The sequence below is a fragment of the Balaenoptera ricei genome, chromosome 5 (assembly GCF_028023285.1).
Source record: "Balaenoptera ricei isolate mBalRic1 chromosome 5, mBalRic1.hap2, whole genome shotgun sequence".
In the NCBI taxonomy this organism is placed as follows: domain Eukaryota; kingdom Metazoa; phylum Chordata; class Mammalia; order Artiodactyla; family Balaenopteridae; genus Balaenoptera; species Balaenoptera ricei.
In genome coordinates, this window is record NC_082643.1 from 116108516 (window position 1) to 116128910 (window position 20395).

Genomic DNA, 20395 nt, shown 5'->3' on the forward strand with positions numbered 1-20395 from the left:
TGCCCTCCCTGTCCCTTATACCAGCCCTATCCTCTCCCTGTTTTTAAAAGGAAAAGCACTTGGCAAATACTTAACCCCATTTGCTCCTCGCCAGACTTCCATTTCATCTTTGAAGCCCTGGATGTAAGTTCCAGACCCATCTGCAACGTTTCCTGGAACAACATCTTTTTAAATCAGATTGCAACATCTTCTTTACCCACAGTCTCTCCTTGAAGAAAATAACCAGCATTTGTATCCTTGGCTTGCTGAGTGGAGTAAGAACAAAGTTTTCCCAGCATCCCTCTTTTTTTTTTCTCTTGATTCAGTTCCCAGAATAAATACTGTCTCTTAGTGAAAGCTTTTGGATGAGAATCTAGGTCTTAGGACTTCTGGACTAGATTTCTTTCTTATTCAGAACCATGAGCTGGTTTATATTTAAACATAAGTGAAGGCTGAAGCCTTAATGAGTTGAGAAACATTTTGGCATGCCCAGAAAACAATGACCAAGTTCATGGAAATATCTACTTTTAAAAAAATTTAAGGAAGATTTTGTGACCAAACAGGTCATTCTATAACAAGATATAAATTGTAGTCAGAGTAGCAGTAATTTCCTTTTGGGTAGGGGTTCCTGGAGATTCCAAGAAGACATCATGAAACATCTGAGTGAAATGTATTACTAGTGAAGTTTGGTCTGTCCTGGCACTAACTTTTTACTTGATCTGAGTTGTAGGAGGAACAGACGCCTTTGCATATTGCCTCTCGCCTGGGTAAGACAGAAATTGTTCAGCTGCTTCTACAACATATGGCTCATCCCGATGCGGCCACCACAAATGGGTACACACCACTGCACATCTCTGCCAGGGAAGGCCAGGTAGACGTGGCATCAGTCCTCCTGGAAGCAGGAGCCGCCCACTCCTTAGCTACCAAGGTAAGAGGAATGGTTTCATGCTGACATGGACCAGCAGCAATCCTAAATCATAGAGTGTCAAGAAGGGTAGATCTCCTTTAGGCCTCCGACTTCTTCTTCCTCTTTGAATATTTTAGATTCATTTTCTAAATGACCAAGGGGGATTGTGAGATTACATATAATATCTTCAAAAGGAGGGCTGGATTCTCTTCTTCTAATTAATGCCGGTGTTGTTTCTAGAACTTTATTATTATTATTATTATTATTTGGCCATGCTGTGTGGCTTGTGGGATCTTAGTTCCCTGACCAGGGATCGAACCCGGGTCCCCTGCAGTGGAAGCTCGGAGTCCTAACCACTGGACCACCAGGGAAGTCCCTCTAGAACTTTAATTAAGATGATTTCCATAAAGCAAGTGTTATTTTCTCTTTACTTTCCATGATAAAAATCTATAATATATTCCCCTGAATATATTATAGAAAAAAAAATACAATTCCCAAATACATTGAGCTAGTATTACTACTGAGGAAGATAATATTGCATTAGATTGGCAATACTGTATTTGTTGAGTTTTAGTACTACCTAGAAGTTCACGTCACATAATCTTGCATTTTTCCAGCCCTGGTTTCAGCTATTATGCCCTTTCTGCTCCCTACACTTCACCAGCTACACAGTGTCTAAACAGAACTGGGCTGGAGAGTCACACTTTATTAGTTGTATTAGTTGTCATCTAACAAAGAATTTTACTTATGTTCAAAGTTTTGAGCTAGGGCAGAGTAATTTTTTCTCCACTTGATACATTATATTTGAGATCCCTCTTTGGATATGACTTAGAATAAAACACGAACACAGCTAATTGGAGCAAAAGAAATTGGACTAGTACAGAAGAGAAGAAGAATGAGACACATTACAGCCTACAACAAGTGAATTATTCACAGGGCAAAATAATTCCCACAAATACAACAGTGATTCAGATTACTAAGGAACGGGCATAAATACTGCATCTGGGGGAGAAGGGAGTTTACAAGTACGAACTGAAGTACTGTGGTGGCATCTGTCCTCTTAGACGTAGGAACAGCCTGCTGGCTGTTACGACTTACCTGGTTGCCTATGGCTGTAAAACATGCTTTGATGTAAGAAGTTGGTAATTATTCAAATGCTGAAATCAGAAGGGTTGAAAGGATTTTTAAAATCTTTTTGTAAAAAAATCATAAACTAAACAACAAACATAGAGTTGATCCTTAAACAATGAGAAGGTTAGGGGCACCCACCCTTCACACAGTTGAAAAACCTCATATAACTTATAGTCTGTCCTCATATCCGCAGTTCTTCTGTATCTTGGGTTCCCCATATCCATGGTTCCACATCCTTGGATTCAACTAACTGCAGACTGTGTAGTACTGTAGTATTTCCTATTGAAAAAAATCCACATATAAATGGACCTTCACAGTTCAAACCTGTGTTGTTCAAGGGGCAACTGTGTAATAATAATAATAGTAATAGTAATAATAACCCAAGAGAGACTGGGTGATTGTCTCATCAGATGAAGGTGATAAATAAATGAAATTTAGATATATAAAATACAGAAATAGGGAATAAAACATAATCCCTTGTCTTCCAAAGATTTTTAGAATTAAAAATATATCTAAAACAATAGTAAATTAGGACAGTTAAATGGAAGAAACTATTAAACAAAACAGTTGCACAGTGGAACTGACTGGGGTTCTGAAGGGTAGTTGACTCATCATCAGTAAAGCTATTTAATTGTTGATAAATATCAGAGGGTAAATGAAATCCTGATGAGATTAACATAGGGGAAGAAGGAAGACGTGTGATTCAAGAGATGCTTTCCAACCTCTATTTTGTGATTCTACAGTAAAGATTCTATGTAGTTTTGTCTAATAATAGTTTCCAAATTTATAAAGGGGCTGGATCACTATTCCAGCAAGACTTTAAGGATAAGGAGTTTATTTTTTCTGTCTTAACACATGGTTTGTCTCAGAGAACTCTACTTCATCCTGAGTGTCACTCCAATCATTGTGTGGATTGAGTTAGAGGGAAGAGAGCATTAACAGCAAATGTTGGCTTAAATGGACTTCCTATATTTGCCCCACACTTGGGAAAAGCAGAAGATTTACTCTCCTCCAAGGACTTCTTAGTACCTACTGTTCAAAAAACAGCAAAAAGAAAAATGACATCTTAGCTAAAAATAATTTTTGTAGTGACACTGTGAAAAAGCAGTATTGCTTCTTGAGGGATATTCTGTATTCTGATGAAGGCTTAAATGTTCTGGAGGATAAGCCCTATCTTAGACCACTTAACCCAGGCATGTTTGCTGTGTGTGTTTTGCAAGCCCCGGTCAGCTTTAGAATTCTCCCACTCCCAATGTAGTGCCAGAAGAGCATGTGATTAGACTGTCTGGCCAAGAGGATGGATTTGAGATCATGGTGTAGGAACTGTGCCATCCTTGAGATCTGAGTCCAGGGACCTAGCTGTATTTGTAACACACTGCTAATTACAGAGAGTGACATTGGTTAGGCACACAAGACATTGAATCTGTACGTGTAAACATGTGTAGGAGAGCAGCAGTTTAAAAGTTTGGTGTTAATCAGCTCAACATCCTGCCAGAAGTAGACTGTATTTTCCGAAAGGAATTGATCTTATATAAAGTGTGGGTCTTTTGAGAAAAGGGATAAAAGTCAGGACGAGAGGTGCTTTTTAAACGGTGAACTGTTTTTGTTCTGTGCATCATTTTATCTTGCTATTTCTGCAGAAAATGCAATCAACTGAATCACAAATAATTTTTTTTATCATAGCTGCTGAACTACCCTAAACCTTAAATAAAGAAATTTGGAATTCAGGTATTATAAAAAGGATAGAAAAATGAGAAAGCCTGGACAGGAGGTATTACTGTCTCAATCCTATTAATTGTAGAGGCAAGAAAAAGACAGGGTTGTTTTTTTTTTTTTTTTCACTCACAAATCAGAGCCATTTTACTGACACATAAATTCTAAGCCTAGAAAGTCAAATTTCAGTCTCTAAGCCCTCAAAATAAAATTTCTTTTGTTCAGTCTATCAAGCCAAACTCTTGCTTGTTAAACTTTATGCTTTGTCCTAGTCCTTGTTTATGGCTAACAGATTTAATGCTCCCAGTATTTTTCCCAAATGGAGAATCAACATAAGTTTGCTTAATATGTTAACCAGTAAAAAAAAGATTTTGTTAGCCGTCACGAAGAAAACTGCTACATTTTACTTTTGTTCTTCACATTTTCAGAAGGGTTTCACACCCTTGCACGTAGCAGCCAAGTATGGAAGCCTGGATGTGGCAAAACTTCTCTTACAACGCCGTGCTGCTGCAGATTCTGCAGGGAAGGTAAAAGTTTTCAAGCATATATGTTTGTTATATAACTCGGTCAAGTTGGAAGCTTGGGAGATCTGCATTTCAAGATATTTGGCTCACTCTTCTTAAAGGAATATGAATGTAACGGATGAAACTATACCAAATAGATAATGATGGCGGTGTCCGTGACCTGCCCACATATACACTGATTCAGAAGGTGTTTAAAAGAGCTGTGCCTCAAATGTGTGTTCCTGTCACAACAGGGCCCAGAACTTCTCTATGTTAAGAAGAATCCTTGCAATGTTAACGTAATAATTCTTACATGGCATTTTAGACTTTTAATTATGGTGGAATCAAGATGCCCTGTGCTAACTGAAAGCTCAACGGATCATTTTCAGTTTTAGTTACGTTTCTAATAAGCAAATCATGAGGTATTTATTTTTATTTTTTCCTATTGACTATATTAATGAATTAACATGGACTTAATCGATACCAGTTTCCTTGCATCCTGGCAGCTTCAGGGCAGCTAATGCTAATTTATTAATACTGAAACTTCAACACACCCATTACAGAATGGCCTTACCCCGCTCCATGTTGCTGCTCATTATGACAACCAGAAGGTGGCGCTGCTGTTACTGGAGAAGGGTGCTTCCCCTCATGCCACTGCCAAGGTGAGGACCACAGAAAGGATTTACAGACTGTAGGGTGGAACTCTAATCTGACCGGACATGGGAATTGTTTTTTAAGCACATGGTGTTGATATAACTGCAACTAGTCCTGGCAATAGTAGCTTTTGGTATTGTCCTTTTTTTTTTTTTTCCCGACCGTTCGCTTCCACAAAGCCTTTTAAGATTTTTTACAAGTCAGCAAATACTAAGGGGACGTGCCCAGGTACCAGTAAAGATGACTCTGATTGCCAACACTCAGTGTTTTAGACACACAAGTATGAGTTTTGAGAAATTAAACGTAAGAAAGGCAGTTCAGGTTTTCCCTTCTCTCGTATAAACAGAATGTTGTGATATACCTACCCTTTTATTCACTCATTCCTTCTGACTTCAAATTTTTCACTGTGCTCTATATGAAAGACTCTTTGTTTTTTACATGTTTCATTCGTGTTAACTATAGCATACATCCTTCCAAGTTCCTAGGCTGGGAATGCATTTTGGGGAGTATGTGTAGCACCAACTCATAAAACAGCTCCAACTAAGACCTGAACCTTTGGACAGAGTGTTTCCCACCATTTGACCTGCCTCTTTATTACACTGAAAATATCCATGAATGTCATATAACAGATAAAGTCATCACTGTATCTTTCATTTATTCATTCAGTAAACATATATTGAGAAGATGTCATAGTTTATTTAAAAAGAAAAATATTTCTGGTGGTGGGAAAATATTCATGCTATATTAGATGACATAATAAAGCAACAACTATTACCACTTACATGCCAAACACTGTGCCTAGCATTTTACATGCAATATCTCATTTAATCTCATAAGATTGGTATTATAATGATTTCTATTTTACAGATGAGGAAGTGAGATTTAAATAGGTTACTTTGTACGTCCAAAGTCACGTGACTAATAATTGCCAGAGCTAGGACTTGACCTCAGACAATCTGACTTTAGAGGCAGCACTCTTAACCACTAGGTCTACTGCATCCCAAAGCAGTAGAGGAGAATTATTCCACTTCTATTATATAACTATGTACATATATACTCACATGTCTATTTAAATTATACACATTATACATATATAATAAAATGGAATACTCTGTGAAAGTATATTTTGTATATAAACAAATTATATATAATAAACTATTATATATATATAACTTTGTACCCATACCTATATATAGATCTATATATGTATGTATATATACACACATATATATTTTATTGCTACAAATATACAGCTTATAATAAAATATTTAAACTGTTAAAAGAGCAGGACAAATTTTTTTATTGCACATACCATTCTTATTTCTTTATAACCCTTCCACTGTAATCTCATCAATCATGCATTTGTTTTATGTCTTTCTTCCTACTAGATTATAAACTACTTGAGGACATTAATCATGTTATATTCATATTTGCATATCTCTGAGGTGTCTCATTCAGTATTATGTGGGTTCTCAATAAATTTGAATGGAAGAATGAAGACTGAGCGACTATTCCAATGGAATAAAAAAAATCTGCCCATTGAACATGCCAGTATTGTTTTCATTAACTTTCTAGGCTGACCATTTTGAACAAAGATATGACTTTATCAACACCCAATACAACACATATGTATAAAGAAGGGATTGTAGTAAAACTATAAAACACGTGTTCTCCTCCCACAATGGGCTCTCAATCTACCAGGGAGAGAAGACCTAACATAAAATAATGTGTATGGATCTTCTAAAGAGACAAATGTACCCTTGATCTCCAGCCTCTATAGAGTGTGGTCCTTACTCTTTGGCGCACGTGAACAAAGTCCAGAAGACTAGGGAGAGCATCCTCTACTCCAGGGTCCACAGTAGGGGGCGTTCAGGAGGCTCCTCTAGTGTCTTCCACTCGTCTGACCTCGCCTGTCAATCAGCATGAGTCCTGTAGCTCAGGGGCCGCTCTGAGAGGCTGGCTGCCAGTTGGTTGGACCCCACCCCTAACTCCACTTTTGACACTCTGTTCACTACAGTTCCCCACCCCACCTCTCAACACATGTGGTCCCTTGGACCCTAGAACCTCTTTGCTTCTTTCTACCAAAATCCGGAATCTTTTCTTAGTCTTCATTGGGTTTTGTTGTTGTTATTGTTATTTGGTTCCAAAAACTTTGACTCTATGTGGAGTTAGGAGGGTTCTTCAGACTTGCAGGTTGAGTATCTGCTGGACAGTCAGACCTCTTATATTACTAAAAATTTGATACTCTGATGATCTCTTAGGTTGTTATGTTAAAACCTCCCTGTCTTCCTCCACATAGGTCTCTGACTTTACCTAAACTTGGTAGGTTCACTGATTCTTTGCTTAGCCTTGGTAAAGCCTGTGCTGCAGAAATAGGGGGAGTTGGGGCTGAAGAAAGCCCACTGTAGCCAAAAAAGTGTTTAAACTTATAGGTTCCACAAAAATCTATGTGCCCTTTTATTCAATAGAGCCCACTGTCCAAGTGCAATGTTCTAGAGGATGTGGAACATCAAGGACCTATGAAAGGACTTCCAAGAAGAGCTGATGAATTTCTTGAGCAGCTTAGAGGGACATATCATTCATCTGAACTGAAAGATGCTTATTTTGGCTTGGAGAAAGGAAGACAGAGTAGATAGATAATGTAGGGACGTTTGAAGATCAAGGTTTCATGACAACACATAAGGGCATTTCAATTCTCAAAACTCCTTTTTATTTTTTTGGTACCCTTTGCAGTTAGATTTCAGGAAATCCCATGACCTAAAATTCTTCTTAGAGTTTCACAAGAAGCCCTTGATCAATATGCTGTCTTTCCCTTCAGCATGCCACAGTCAGTGGCAAAGCCACTGTTTTTCATTTCTATCATGCATTTTTCATGGAAAATTCTACCTGACTTGATAAAGAAAAGGAAAGGAAACAATACAGGTTCCAGACTTATACTTGTTCCAGGGTTTTGTTTGTTTGTTTGTTTGTTCTTTTAACTAAGTATGGGGTTTAAAGTTTGGCTGTTGTAAATAACGTATGAGTTCCTCTGGTCCTCTCCACAAACTCCCACATAAAACTAGTAGCCTCTTATTGCTACTTTTGAGCAGTTTGTAGAGATGAAGGGGGGATCCAGGATTTTAACTGACCACCTAATAGGATTAATTAATTAATTAACCTAATAGGATTAATAGAAGCCTATTTTATTAATATCTTTTTCACCAGAATGCAGCCCCTTAAAGACAGGGATCAGGTCTTGTCCACCTCTATATCCCCACACCTAGCACACTGACCAGCATACGCTAGGTACCTACTAAATAGTTGTTGAGTGAATAAAAAGTACAATCCAACCAGAAGCACATTAGTAGGAATGTTATAACAAGACCATAGAAATAATTCCGTTTTATTCTCTTCTATTAAAACCATGTCTGAAATATAGTATTCAGTTCCAGGCAGCACAATTCAAGAGCTATATCGACAAACTAGAATCAGTCCAGAGCAGGTCATCCTTAAGGGAGAGAGCTCTAGAAATGGGGCTTCTGTCAGGAATAGTTGAAGGAATGGGAAATTTAGCCTGGAAAAGCAAAGACTAAAGGGAGATATGAAAACCATCACCAGGTATTTAAAGGACGGTCATATACAAGAGGAATCCGGCTTATTGCTCTTCAGGAGCAGCATTATGAGGGGGAGATTTTAAGCTTTGGGGCATTTGTGTCTATATCTGTCTTACATGTAAGTAGAATGGGGTGCCTTGTGACATGGGTTGCAAAGATTTGGGTGTTGTTGGATGGAAACTTATGATGGGCAAGAATCTGGATTTACTATAAACGCACTTTTAACTTTTCTGTTGATTCGAGATTCTTATTTCCTTCAGACATATATCACGGCAATTGCTAAGCTTACAAATTACATGTGTTTTATCTTTACTCTTTTAGAATGGCTATACTCCTTTACATATTGCTGCCAAGAAGAATCAAATGCAGATAGCTTCCACACTCCTGAACTACGGAGCAGAGACAAACATTGTGACAAAGCAAGGAGTCACTCCACTCCATCTGGCCTCACAAGAGGGGCACACAGATATGGTCACCTTGCTTCTGGATAAGGGAGCAAATATCCACATGTCAACCAAGGTATTCCGGTTTTGCCTCTTGCTTTAGTGAAGAGTCTTCTGAATGAATGTAAATGGAAACCAATCTAAGATAATTTGGAACAAAGAGGGGGCAGGTTTTAAAGAGAAACAGGAATATCTCATAGAATTCAAGGGTAGCAAAGGAGTCAAGCCTCATGAGGGACTGGGAGATCACAGGCGAGCAAGGAGTGAGGCTCACAGACTCTGCCTGCAGGGCTGCATGTTTGCACCTTGACTTTTCCCTACAGATCAGTTTCATTTGCGTCTCCCTGTGGATCTGCTTCCTGTGCGTGTCTGTGTATGTGACCGAAGAGGCTACCCTATAGCTCCCAATAGCTAGAATCACTGCAATTCAAGCAGTCAGTCCAGATTGCCATAGTACCTGCTGGTCCTAATTCCAAATTCCAGAGAGGGAGAGAGGTGGCAGTTTCATCTGGGTTCCAGCCCAAGCAATTACTCTAAGCTGCTGGTCTGTGCCCATGACCTAAGTCATTTTCAGCTGGGCTGAGCTTCAGAGGCACCTGTTGGTTGGGAGCAGGGAACTCAGTAAAATAAAGATTTCTGAGCCAACTTCAGTTCAGCCTAGCTTGGGTGGTTGTTGTGGAGGTGGTCAGATAATCAGTGTTTTTAATAAAGCACCTCTCCAGAGAATGGCCTTTGTGGACAGCATGTTAACTATAATAGAGTAATAGTTAGGGACATATCAGAAAAAGATATTATTCAAATATTTAGATTTTTACAAGTACATGTCAGTCTCTCTCCATATATAGCTATATCCCATCTATCTTATCTATATCTATATCTATCTATATCTGTATCTATATCTATATATCTATATATACTTCTATGTACTCCATAGGAGCCAGCTGCTGACAAACAAAAAATTGGAGCCTATATTTATAAGTTAGCTCATCAGTTAGATCTCCTAATACTTTTTTGTAACACGTGGTGTGGGTTTAGTGAAAATTAAGTTTCTTAGGATTTTCCACAAATATACAAATAAGATGTTTTCCACATCTCACTGTTGAATTAATTAGTACTTTTGGAGACTCAGTTGTAAGTTGGTCTTAATAACATTTGTAAATGGGTCGTGTAGCTTATGTCCTTTAGAAAGAGCTGTGAAAAAGACAGGCTGTCTTGAATGCCTCTAGAGCCCTATTCTGTGTCTTTATCACTCAGAAGTGTTCCAGTACATCCCTTGCCTTACGCACTTCTCTCTTCTCTATCAAAAGGCCTCTGCGATCCTTTTTTAAAGCATGGTGAGACTAATTACACGGTTAGCCCTGCAAAAGATATTTGCATTTTAACAAGAATGAACATAATGAAGCCTTATGGTGAAATTCAGTGTGTCAGACGGTCATTAAAGTCTGGGGCATGGATTTCCTTGTGGTCATTAAAATCATGCCTCTCAGGTGGTCTTTTACCCCACTGGGGATAGTCTCACCATGAAACCTATAGTAGAATATTTCATTTAACATCAGTATACAAATGAGTCATGTAAGTGTTTACTGTCCATTAAAAACAAATCTTCATTCAAAAATAAACACAAGAAATCCATAAACAAATCAGGCAAAATTTTGAGTAGAATGGAAATTCTAGACATTTCATGAAACTGATCACACAGTGCTTCTGATGGTATAATTTTTAATTCATAAAAATTGTAGATACATATGTGGAATCAGTTCACTATGTTCTCCCTGATAGTATTCTTCTAAACATATTACTTCCTGTGAGAGAATTTTAGCAGTCAATTAGCAAATATTTAATGAGTATTTTTGAATATTTTCTCCACTCAGCAATGGAGAAAAATATTCAATTTGAATCACAAAGTATTTATGTTATCTTTATAACAAAGATTTCAACATTGGGTGGTGTCTTAAAGACAAAGGCATGATGTACTGATATTTGCTACTAGAGTAAAATGTTAGTAAGTATGTTAAGATATATCTGAATAACAATATAATATATAAAAATATAACCCTGGCTTTTGGTTGGTATTATTTATAATTATACATTATAATAATTAATAAATAAGTTATATATGAAATAAATAAATTATAAGATAATGCAACCATGAAAGTATCTCAGGTAATAAACAAAGCTGATAATAAATTCTCCCGTTTTTGTAAATTACATATATTCTTTTTCTACTTAAGGCCAACTAAAATCAGTAATTTCATATTCTCTAAATGATTATTTCTCAGTAAGAACTGTAATATAGAAATGATATTACATTCCTTATCCAATCACCATGTAATAATAAAATAAAACCGACTGTAGAGTCCACCGGTACATCTTAGGAAATAAATTACTTTCTTTGAAAAGAACTCCTTCAACATCTTTTATTTTCTTAATTTATTAGGAAGGTTTACATAATTTGATTTAGGTATGCAAGCTTACCATAATAAACTATAGAGGATTTTTATACTGGTTGTTAGTTTGCAATCTTATATTGTAGGAAATCCATTCTGCAAAATAATGTAGAAAACAGCACATATATTTGGAAGGCCATTAAAGATGCCTTTGAGATATTTGATGATCACTTCAATAACATTTTTAAAAGACCAATGATCTCAAAGGAGAAATATTTTTATGTTTGCTATTTTAATATGGAGAAAAACAACATGAAGAATAATCTTCTGCTTTGTCCTAATATTCATACTTTAGGACTGTATACTATTTGTTTAGAAGTGATAACATTTTAATGCAAAAGGGTGCATATTCCATCTCATCTTCATGGTTTATGAAACTCAAAGTTGAGTTCCAGAATTCCTTGGTGGTCCAATGGTTAGGACTGAGAGCTTTCACTGCCAAGGGCCTGGGTTCGATCCCTCGTTGGGGAACTAAGATCCCACAAGCTGCACGGCACAGCCAAAAAAAAAAAAAAAAAAAAGAAAAACAAAAGCTAAGCTCAGCCAGAACTCTAAGAATCAAAAAGCCTTGGACTCTTAAATATAAAGCCCTTTCTCTAGTTGGAGAATTTTTTCTTTCTCTGTAAATATCACTCCGATTTTTTAAAGGTCAGAGAACTTGTCAGCTTATAGAAGTAAAGCAGGCCTGCAGAGCCATGGTTAGGAGGGCTGGTCAGCTTTAACTGGATGTGAATTGGGGGAGAGGGGGTGCCAACTCAGAGGACAAGTAAGATACCTCAGTATACAGATGCAGGATGTACAGGAAGAGGATAAATATACTAGGTATTTGAAGAATATAGCAGGAGAGAAACATACGGCATGAATATACTGTTAGCTGGAATATGAGCTCTACAAGGGCAGAAGCTTTTATTCACTGATATATTCGAGTGCCTAGAACACTTCCTGGCATATGAAAGGTACTCAAAAAACACCTGTTAAACATACAAATGATTTAGGTTTTAAAGATACTCTTTAAATTTCAATTTTGCTTGACGGGAGATACTTGCATATGTAGTGAGGCTGCCAGACTGGCATTGACTGAATAAACCACTTTTCCCTCCTCCTTTCTCTATTCTTTCATCTTTTATTAATTCTTTTTTAAATTATTATTTATTTATTTATTTATTTTGGCTGTGTTGGGTCTTCGTTTCTGTGCGAGGGCTTTCTCCAGCTGTGGCAAGCGGGGGCCACTCTTCATCGCGGTGCACGGGCCTCTCACCATCACGGCCTCTCCCGTTGCGGAGCACAGGCTCCAGACACGCAGGCTCAGTAGTTGTGGCTCACGGGCCCAGCTGCTCCGTGGCATGTGGGATCTTCCCAGACCAGGGCTCGAACCCGCGTCCCCTGCACCGGCAGGTGGATTCTCAACCACTGCGCCACCAGGGAAGCCCCCTTTTATTAATTCTTAACTGTACTTTAATTGCATGTTCAAATAATTAAAATAATTACTTGATGTATATGTGCCAGGACATTTACATAAAACTGGCCAAATTTATGGGGCAATATATAAATGATGGGGTCACTATTTAGCACTTAGAGGAACCCCCAAAATAATATACTATCTTTGGATGCTGGAGAAAATTATTCTGAACTCATTTCCTGTAACTCTGGACATTTTTTTCATTGATGTGATGTTTTATTGATGAAAATATAGATTATTGCTGTGGTTATAATGTAGAAGTAGTAACCGGTTGGTCCATTATTTAAGGAAATAAATTCATTCAACAGGAGGCACAGATGGGTTTGAAATGAATGTTGTTTGGAAGCTCATTAGCTGAGTTATTTTAAAGGCTTGCATCAAAATATAAGCACACAGTATAGAAAATGTAATTTGAGGAAAGTGTTGAGTAACTTAGAGAGTATGTCTTAGATGGAAAGTCATATTAACTTGGAGGGTTTGTTTTAGATATCAGAAGATGCAGTTTCTAGGGAGAGGCTATGAATTTTTTAGGATTTTTCAAGACATAGTATTATAGATGATACAATGTATTTTCTTCTTCAATTGTACCCCTTTGCTTCCCTTCTCTCTATAGAGTGGACTCACATCCTTACACCTTGCAGCCCAGGAAGATAAAGTGAATGTTGCTGATATTCTCACCAAGCATGGGGCTGACCAGGATGCCCACACAAAGGTAAAGCGAATCACTGTAATATTGTGACAGGTTCTGACTTGGATTATTCCCAGTAGCCCCCATTCACGTCACCACAAGTCCAAGTTCCCCCTCCTCAAAGCCCATTCTGAATTAGTTATGACTGTCCTGCTCACAAGTCTATAATGGTTCTCCATTTTTGCTGAGAGCAAGTCCAAATGGATAGCAGATATTAGGAATCTTTACAAAAAGATTCCAACTTTGCAGACTTAGGTTTACCCTCTCTCCCTCATTACTTCAGCTAGTCACGATGACTTGCACTTTTCTTCCTGTACTTGCTTGCCTCCATGCCCCCCCTCCCCTTGAGTATTAACTACTAGAGTAGTAATTTATTTGTTTATTATTATTTATAGCTCGGTTACACTCCTTTAATTGTGGCCTGTCACTATGGAAACGTGAAAATGGTCAACTTTCTTCTGAAGCAGGGAGCAAATGTCAATGCAAAAACCAAGGTAAAACACATGTACTCATTTTTATTTGCTATAAGCAAATGGTTCGGCCATATGGACACTTCAGTAGCTCACCATAGTTACAAACATATTTTCTTTTTAGTTCTTCTTAAGTGATTTTGAATAAGCAATGTAGTTTTGTACAGTTGTTTGGGACTTTTCATTCTAATAACCTTTGACAGCCATGTAGGCAACATCGATTTAACAATTTACTACAGGATACAATAGATGCTGGCTAGAATATCTTGATGTTCTGGCCGATTTCCTTTACATTGTTTCAGGGCCGTGGCCCTCCCCTAGCCCTCAGTCTCTGGTGAAGAAATACAGACAGGCAGCCTAGACTGCGTGCCTTTCATTTTTAATGAATTCTGTCACATTTGGACTACCACGTGGCTGTGCTCAGTGAGGCAATACTGTGTAAGGCCTGGCTTGGAAGTTTTCAGAGATAATGCAGAGCTAACTGTTCTTCCCAGTGCCATCTGAAGGGTCCTATCCTGCAAAGCATGATGGGAACATAAAACCACACTTTGGTACATTCAAATTATTTCAAGGACGAGCAATGCATAAAATAACTACTGCTACTATGCATAATATAACCTGCAGCTCCAATTTTCTTGGTCCAAAGAAGTCTGTAATTGCATTTTTTTAAGTTTATGTGTCAGAAATCACTAATTGCAGCTGTGTGAATAGGCTCAAGTAAATTAGTGTGAGCATATTCGGGAGTTTTCAAAGTCATCATTCAAGATGCTACTAATTAACCGCCACCATCTTGAGCTGAGGTGTTGTGGTGTCCCGATATCCACGAGGAACTCTGGTCTGAAGTGCTGGGTTCGAGGCCTCTGCATGTGGTACCCTATGAGCACGTAAAACTAGAATAAGCACAAAGGGAATAAAAAGGCTCCAGGGCAGGGCAGAGCTGCTGGTGAGGCTTCCCAGGGGGATAAGACTCTGACAGACTACACAACTGACACAGAAAAAGAGAGAAAGAAAGTGAGAGTGAGAGTGAGAGAGAGAGAGAGAGAGAGAGAGAGAGAGAGAGCTGCCCGTGTGGACCATAGCACTCAGGCACATGGCCTGCCAAGCTGAGGTGTTGGGCACAGCCGTTTCACACTAGGAACTCTGGTCTGAAGAGTGGGGTGCACTTCAAGTGAAACTAGACAAGCACAAAGGAAAAGAAAAAAAGATATACAGGTATTCTACCAGACACGGCCCTGCCCACCAGAAGGACAAGATCCAGCCCCACCACCAGACCACAGGCAACAGTCCGCTCCACCAGGAAGCCTACACAAGCCACTGAACCAACCTCACCCACTGGGGGCAGACACCACAAATAACGGCAACCATGAACCGGCAGCCTGCGAAAAGGAGACCCCAAACACAGTAAGTTAAACAAAATGAGAAGACAGAGAAATATGCAGCAGATGAAGGAGCAAGGTAAAAACCCACCAGACCAAACAAATGAAGAGGAAATTGGCAGTCTGCCTGAAAAAGAATTCAGAGTAATGATAGTAAAGATGTTCCAAAATCTTGGAAATAGAATGGAGAAAATACAGGAAACATTTAACAAGGACCTAGAAGAACTAAAGAGCAAACAAACAATGATGAACAACACAATAAATGAAATTAAAAATACTCTAGAAGGAATCAATAGCAGAATAACTGAGGCAGAAGAACGGATAAGTCACCTGGAAGATAAAATAGTGGAAATAACTACTGCAGAGCAGAATAAAGAATGAAAAGAATTGAGGACAGTCTCAGAGACCTCTGGGGCAACATTAAATGCACCAACATTCAAATTACAGGGGTCCCAGAAGAAGAAGAGAAAAAGAAAGGGTTTGAGAAAATATTTGAAGACATTATAGTCAAAAACTTCCCTAACATGGGAGAGGAAATAGTCAATCAAGTGCAGGAAGTGCAGAGAGTCCCATACAGGATAAATCCAAGGAGAAACATGCCAAGACACATATTAATCAAACTATCAAAAATTAAATACAAAGAAAACATATTAAAAACAGCAAGGGAAAAACAACAAATAACACACAAGGGAATCCCCATAAGGTTAGCAGCTGATCTTTCAGCAGAAACTCTGCAAGCCAGAAGGGAGTGGCAGGACATATTTAAAGTAATGAAAGGGAAAAACCTACAACTAAGATTGATCTACTCAAAAAGGATCTCATTTAGATTCAACGGAGAAATTAAAACCTTTAGGGACAAGCAAAAGTTAAGAGAATTCAGCACCACCAAACCAGCTTTACAACAAATGCTAAAGGAACTTCTCTAGGCAGGAAACACAAGACAAGGAAAAGATCTACAATAACAAACCCAAAACAATTAAGAAAATGGTAATAAGAACATACAAATTGATAATTACCTTAAATGTAAATGGACTGGGGCTCGAGGAGAAGGTGCCGGAAGAGTAAGACACGGAGATCACCTTCCTCCCCACAGATACATCAGAAATACATCTACATGTGGAACAGCTCCTACAGAACACCTACTGAACGCTGGCAGAAGACCTCAGACCTCCCAAAAGGCAAGAAACTCCCCACGTACCTGGGTAGGGCAAAAGAAACAAGAAAAAACAGAGACAAAAGAATAGGGACGGGACCTGCACCAGTGGGAGGGAGCTGTGAAGGAGGAAAGGTTTCCACACACTAGGAAGCCCCTTCGTGGGGGAGACTGTGGGTGGCGGAGGGGGGAGCTTAGAAGCCGCGGAGGAGAGCGCAGCCACAGGGGTGTGGAGGGCAAAGCGGAGAGATTCCCGGACAGAGGATCGGTGCCGAGCAGCACTCACCAGCCCGAGAGGCTTGTCTGCTCACCCGCTGGGGTGGGCGGGGCTGGGAGCTGAGGCTTGGGCTTCGGTCGGATCCCAGGGAGAGGACTGGGGTTGGCGGCGTGAACACAGCCTGAAGGGGCTAGTGCGCCACGGCTATCCGGGAGGGAGCCCGAGAAAAAGTCTGCAGCTGCCGAAGAGGCAAGAGACTTTTTCTTCCCTCTTTGTTTCCTGGTGCGCGAGGAGAGGGGATTAAGAGCGCCGCTTAAAGGAGCTCCAGAGACGGCGCGAGTCGTGGCTATCAGCGCGGACCCCAGAGACGGGCATGAGACGCTAAGGCTGCTGCTGCTGCCACCAAGAAGCCTGTGTGCAAGCACAGGTCACTCTCCACACCGCCCCTCCTGGGAGCCTATGCAGCCCGCCACTGCCAGGGTCCCGTGATCCAGGGACAACTTCCCCGGGAGAATGCATGGCGCGCCTCAGGCTGCTGCAACGTCACGCCGGCCTCTGCTGCTGCAGGTTCGCCCCGCATCTGTACCCCTCCCTCCCCCGGGCCTCAGTGAGCCAGAGCCCCCGAATCAGCTGCTCCTTTAACCCCGTCCTATCTGAGCGAAGGACAGGCGCCCTCAGGTGACCTACACGCAGAGACAGGGCCAAATCCAAAGCTGAAACCTGGGACCTGTGCGAACAAAGAAGGGAAAGGGAAATCTCTCCCAGCAGCCTCAGGAGCAGTGGATTAAATCTCCACAATCAACTTGATGTACCCTGCATCTGTGGAATACCTGAATAGACAACAAGTCATCCCAAATTGAGGAGGTGGACTTTGGGAGCAAGATATATTATTTTTTCCCCTTTTTCTCTTTTTGTGAGTTTGTATGTGTATGCTTCTGTGTGAGATTTTGTCTGTATACCTTTGCTTTCACCATTTGTCCTAGGATTCTGTCCGTCCATTCTTTTTTCTTTTTTTTTTTTTACTTTAAAAATTTTTTTTCATAATAATTATTATTTATTTTTTATTTTAATAACTTTATTTTATTTTATCTTACTTTATTTTATTTTATTTTATTTTATCCTCTTTCTTTCCTTCCTTCTTTCTACTTTTTCTACCTTTTATTCTGAGCCGTGTGGATGAAAGGCTCTTGGTGCTCCAGCCAGGAGTCAGTGCTGTGCCCCTGAGGTGGGAGAGCCAACTTCAGGACACTGGTTCACAAGAGACCTCCCAGCTCCATGTAATATCAAATGGCGAAAATCTCCCAGAGATCTCCATCTCAACACCAAGACCCAGCTTCATTCAACGACCAGCAAGCTACAGTGCTGGACACCCTATGCCAAACAACTAGCAAGACAGGAACACAGCCCCATCCATTAGCAGAGAGGCTGCCTAAAATCATAAGGCCACAGACACCCCAAAACACACCACCAGACGTGGAACTGCCCACCAGAAAGACAAGATCCAGCCTCATCCACCAGAACACAGGCACTAGTCCCCTCCACCAGGAAGCCTACACAACCCACTGAACAAACCTTAGCCACTGGGGACAGACACCAAAAACAACGGGAACTACGAACCTGCAGCCTGTGTAAAGGAGACCCCCAAACACAGTAAGATAAGCAAAATGAGAAGACAGAAAAACACACAGCAGATGAAGGAGCAAGGTAAAAACCCACCAGACCTGACAAATGAAGAGGAAATAGGCAGTCTACCTGAAAAAGAGTTCAGAATAATGATAGTAAAGATGATCCAAAGTCTTGGAAATAGAATAGAGAAAATGTAAGAAACATTTAACAAGGACCTAGAAGAACTAAAGAGCAAACAAACAACGATGAACAACACAATAAATGAAATTAAAAATACTCTAGAAGGTATCAATAGCAGAATAACTGAGGCAGAAGAACAGATAAGTGACCTGGAAGATAAAATAGTGGAAATAACTACTGCAGAGCAGAATAAAGAAAAAAGAATGAAAAGAACTGAGGACAGTCTCAGAGACCTCTGGGACAACATTAAATGCACCAACATTCGAATTATAGGGGTCCCAGAAGAAGAAGAGAAAAAGAAAGGGACTGAGAAAATATTTGAAGAGATTATAGTTGAAAACTTCCCTAATATGGGAAAGGAAATAGATAATTATGTCCAGGAAGCACAGAGAGTCCCATACAGGATAAATCCAAGGAAAAACGTGCCAAGACACGTATTAATCAAACTATCAAAAATTAAATACAAAGAAAACATATTAAAATCAACAAGGGAAAAACAACAAATAACACACAAGGGAATCCCCATTAGGTTAACAGCTGATCTTTCAGCAGAAACTCTGCAAGCCAGAAGGGAGTGGCAGGACATATTTAAAGTGATGAAGGAGAAAAAAACCTACAACCAAGATTACTCTACCCAGCAAGGATTTCATTCAGATTTGATGGAGAAATTAAAACCTTTACACACAAGGAAAAGCTGAGAGAGTTCAGCACCACCAAACCAGCTTTACAACAAATGCTAAAGGAACTTCTCTAGGCAGGAAACACAAGAGAAGGAAAAGATCTACAATAAAAAACCCAAAACAATTCAGAAAATGGGAATAGGAACATACATATCGATAATTACCTTAAATGTAAATGGATTAAATGCTCCCACCAAAAGACACAGAGTGGCTGCATGGATACAAAAACAAGACCCGTATATATGCTGTCTACAGGAGACCCACTCCAGACCTAGGGACACATACAGACTGAAAGTGAGGGGATGGAAAAAGATATTCCATGCAAATGGAAATCAAAAGAAAGCTGGAGTAGCAATTCTCATATCAGACAAAATAGACTTTAAAATAAAGACTATTACAAGAGACAAAGAAGGACACTACATAATGATCAAGCAATTGATCCAAGAAGAAGATATAAAAATTGTAAATATTTATGCACCCAACATAGGAGCACCTCAATACATAAGGCAAATACTAACAGCCATAAAAGGGGAAATCGACAGTAACACAATCATAGTAGGGGACTTTAACACCCCACTTTCACCAATGGACAGATCATCCAAAATGAAAATAAATAAGGAAACACAACCTTTAAATGATACATTAAACAAGATGGACTTAATTGATATTTATAGGACATTCCATCCAAAAACAACAGAATACACATTTTTCTCAAGTGCTCATGGAATATTCTCCAGGATAGATCATATCTTTGGTCACAAATCAAGCCTTGGTAAATTTAAGAAAATTGAAATAATATCAAGTGTCTTTTCTGACCACCACGCTATGAGACTAGATATCAATTACAGGAAAAGATCTGTAAAAAATACAAACACAGGGAGGCTAAACAATACACTACTTAATAACCAAGAGATCACTGAAGAAATCAAAGAGGAAATCAAAAAATACCGAGAAACAAATGATAATGAAAACACGACAACCCAAAACCTATGGGATGCAGCAAAAGCAGTTCTAAGAGGGAAGTTTATAGCAATACAATACTACCTTAAGAAACAGGAAACATCTCAAATAAATAACCTAACCTTGCACCTAAAGCAGTTAGTGAAAGAAGAAGAAAAAAACCCCAAAGTTAGCAGAAGGAAAGAAATCATAAAGATCAGATCAGAAATAAATGAA

General features: G+C 39.2%; 1 protein-coding gene across 41 annotated transcripts in view; it reads left to right on the forward strand.

The window, feature by feature from the left end:
- Nucleotides 1–20395, forward strand: part of ANK2 (ankyrin 2) — a 695510-nt gene that overhangs the window by 566650 nt on the left and 108465 nt on the right. For 33 of the 41 annotated variants that reach the window (XM_059923449.1, XM_059923446.1, XM_059923454.1 and 30 more), the window contains 6 exons: nt 710–907; nt 4159–4257; nt 4797–4895; nt 8802–8999; nt 13443–13541; nt 13913–14011. In XM_059923449.1, the coding sequence (XP_059779432.1) occupies nt 710–907; nt 4159–4257; nt 4797–4895; nt 8802–8999; nt 13443–13541; nt 13913–14011 (792 nt within the window). The remainder of the gene's footprint in view (nt 1–709; nt 908–4158; nt 4258–4796; nt 4896–8801; nt 9000–13442; nt 13542–13912; nt 14012–20395) is intronic. The other 8 variants (XM_059923475.1, XM_059923478.1, XM_059923453.1 and 5 more) reach the window with 1 other exon arrangement.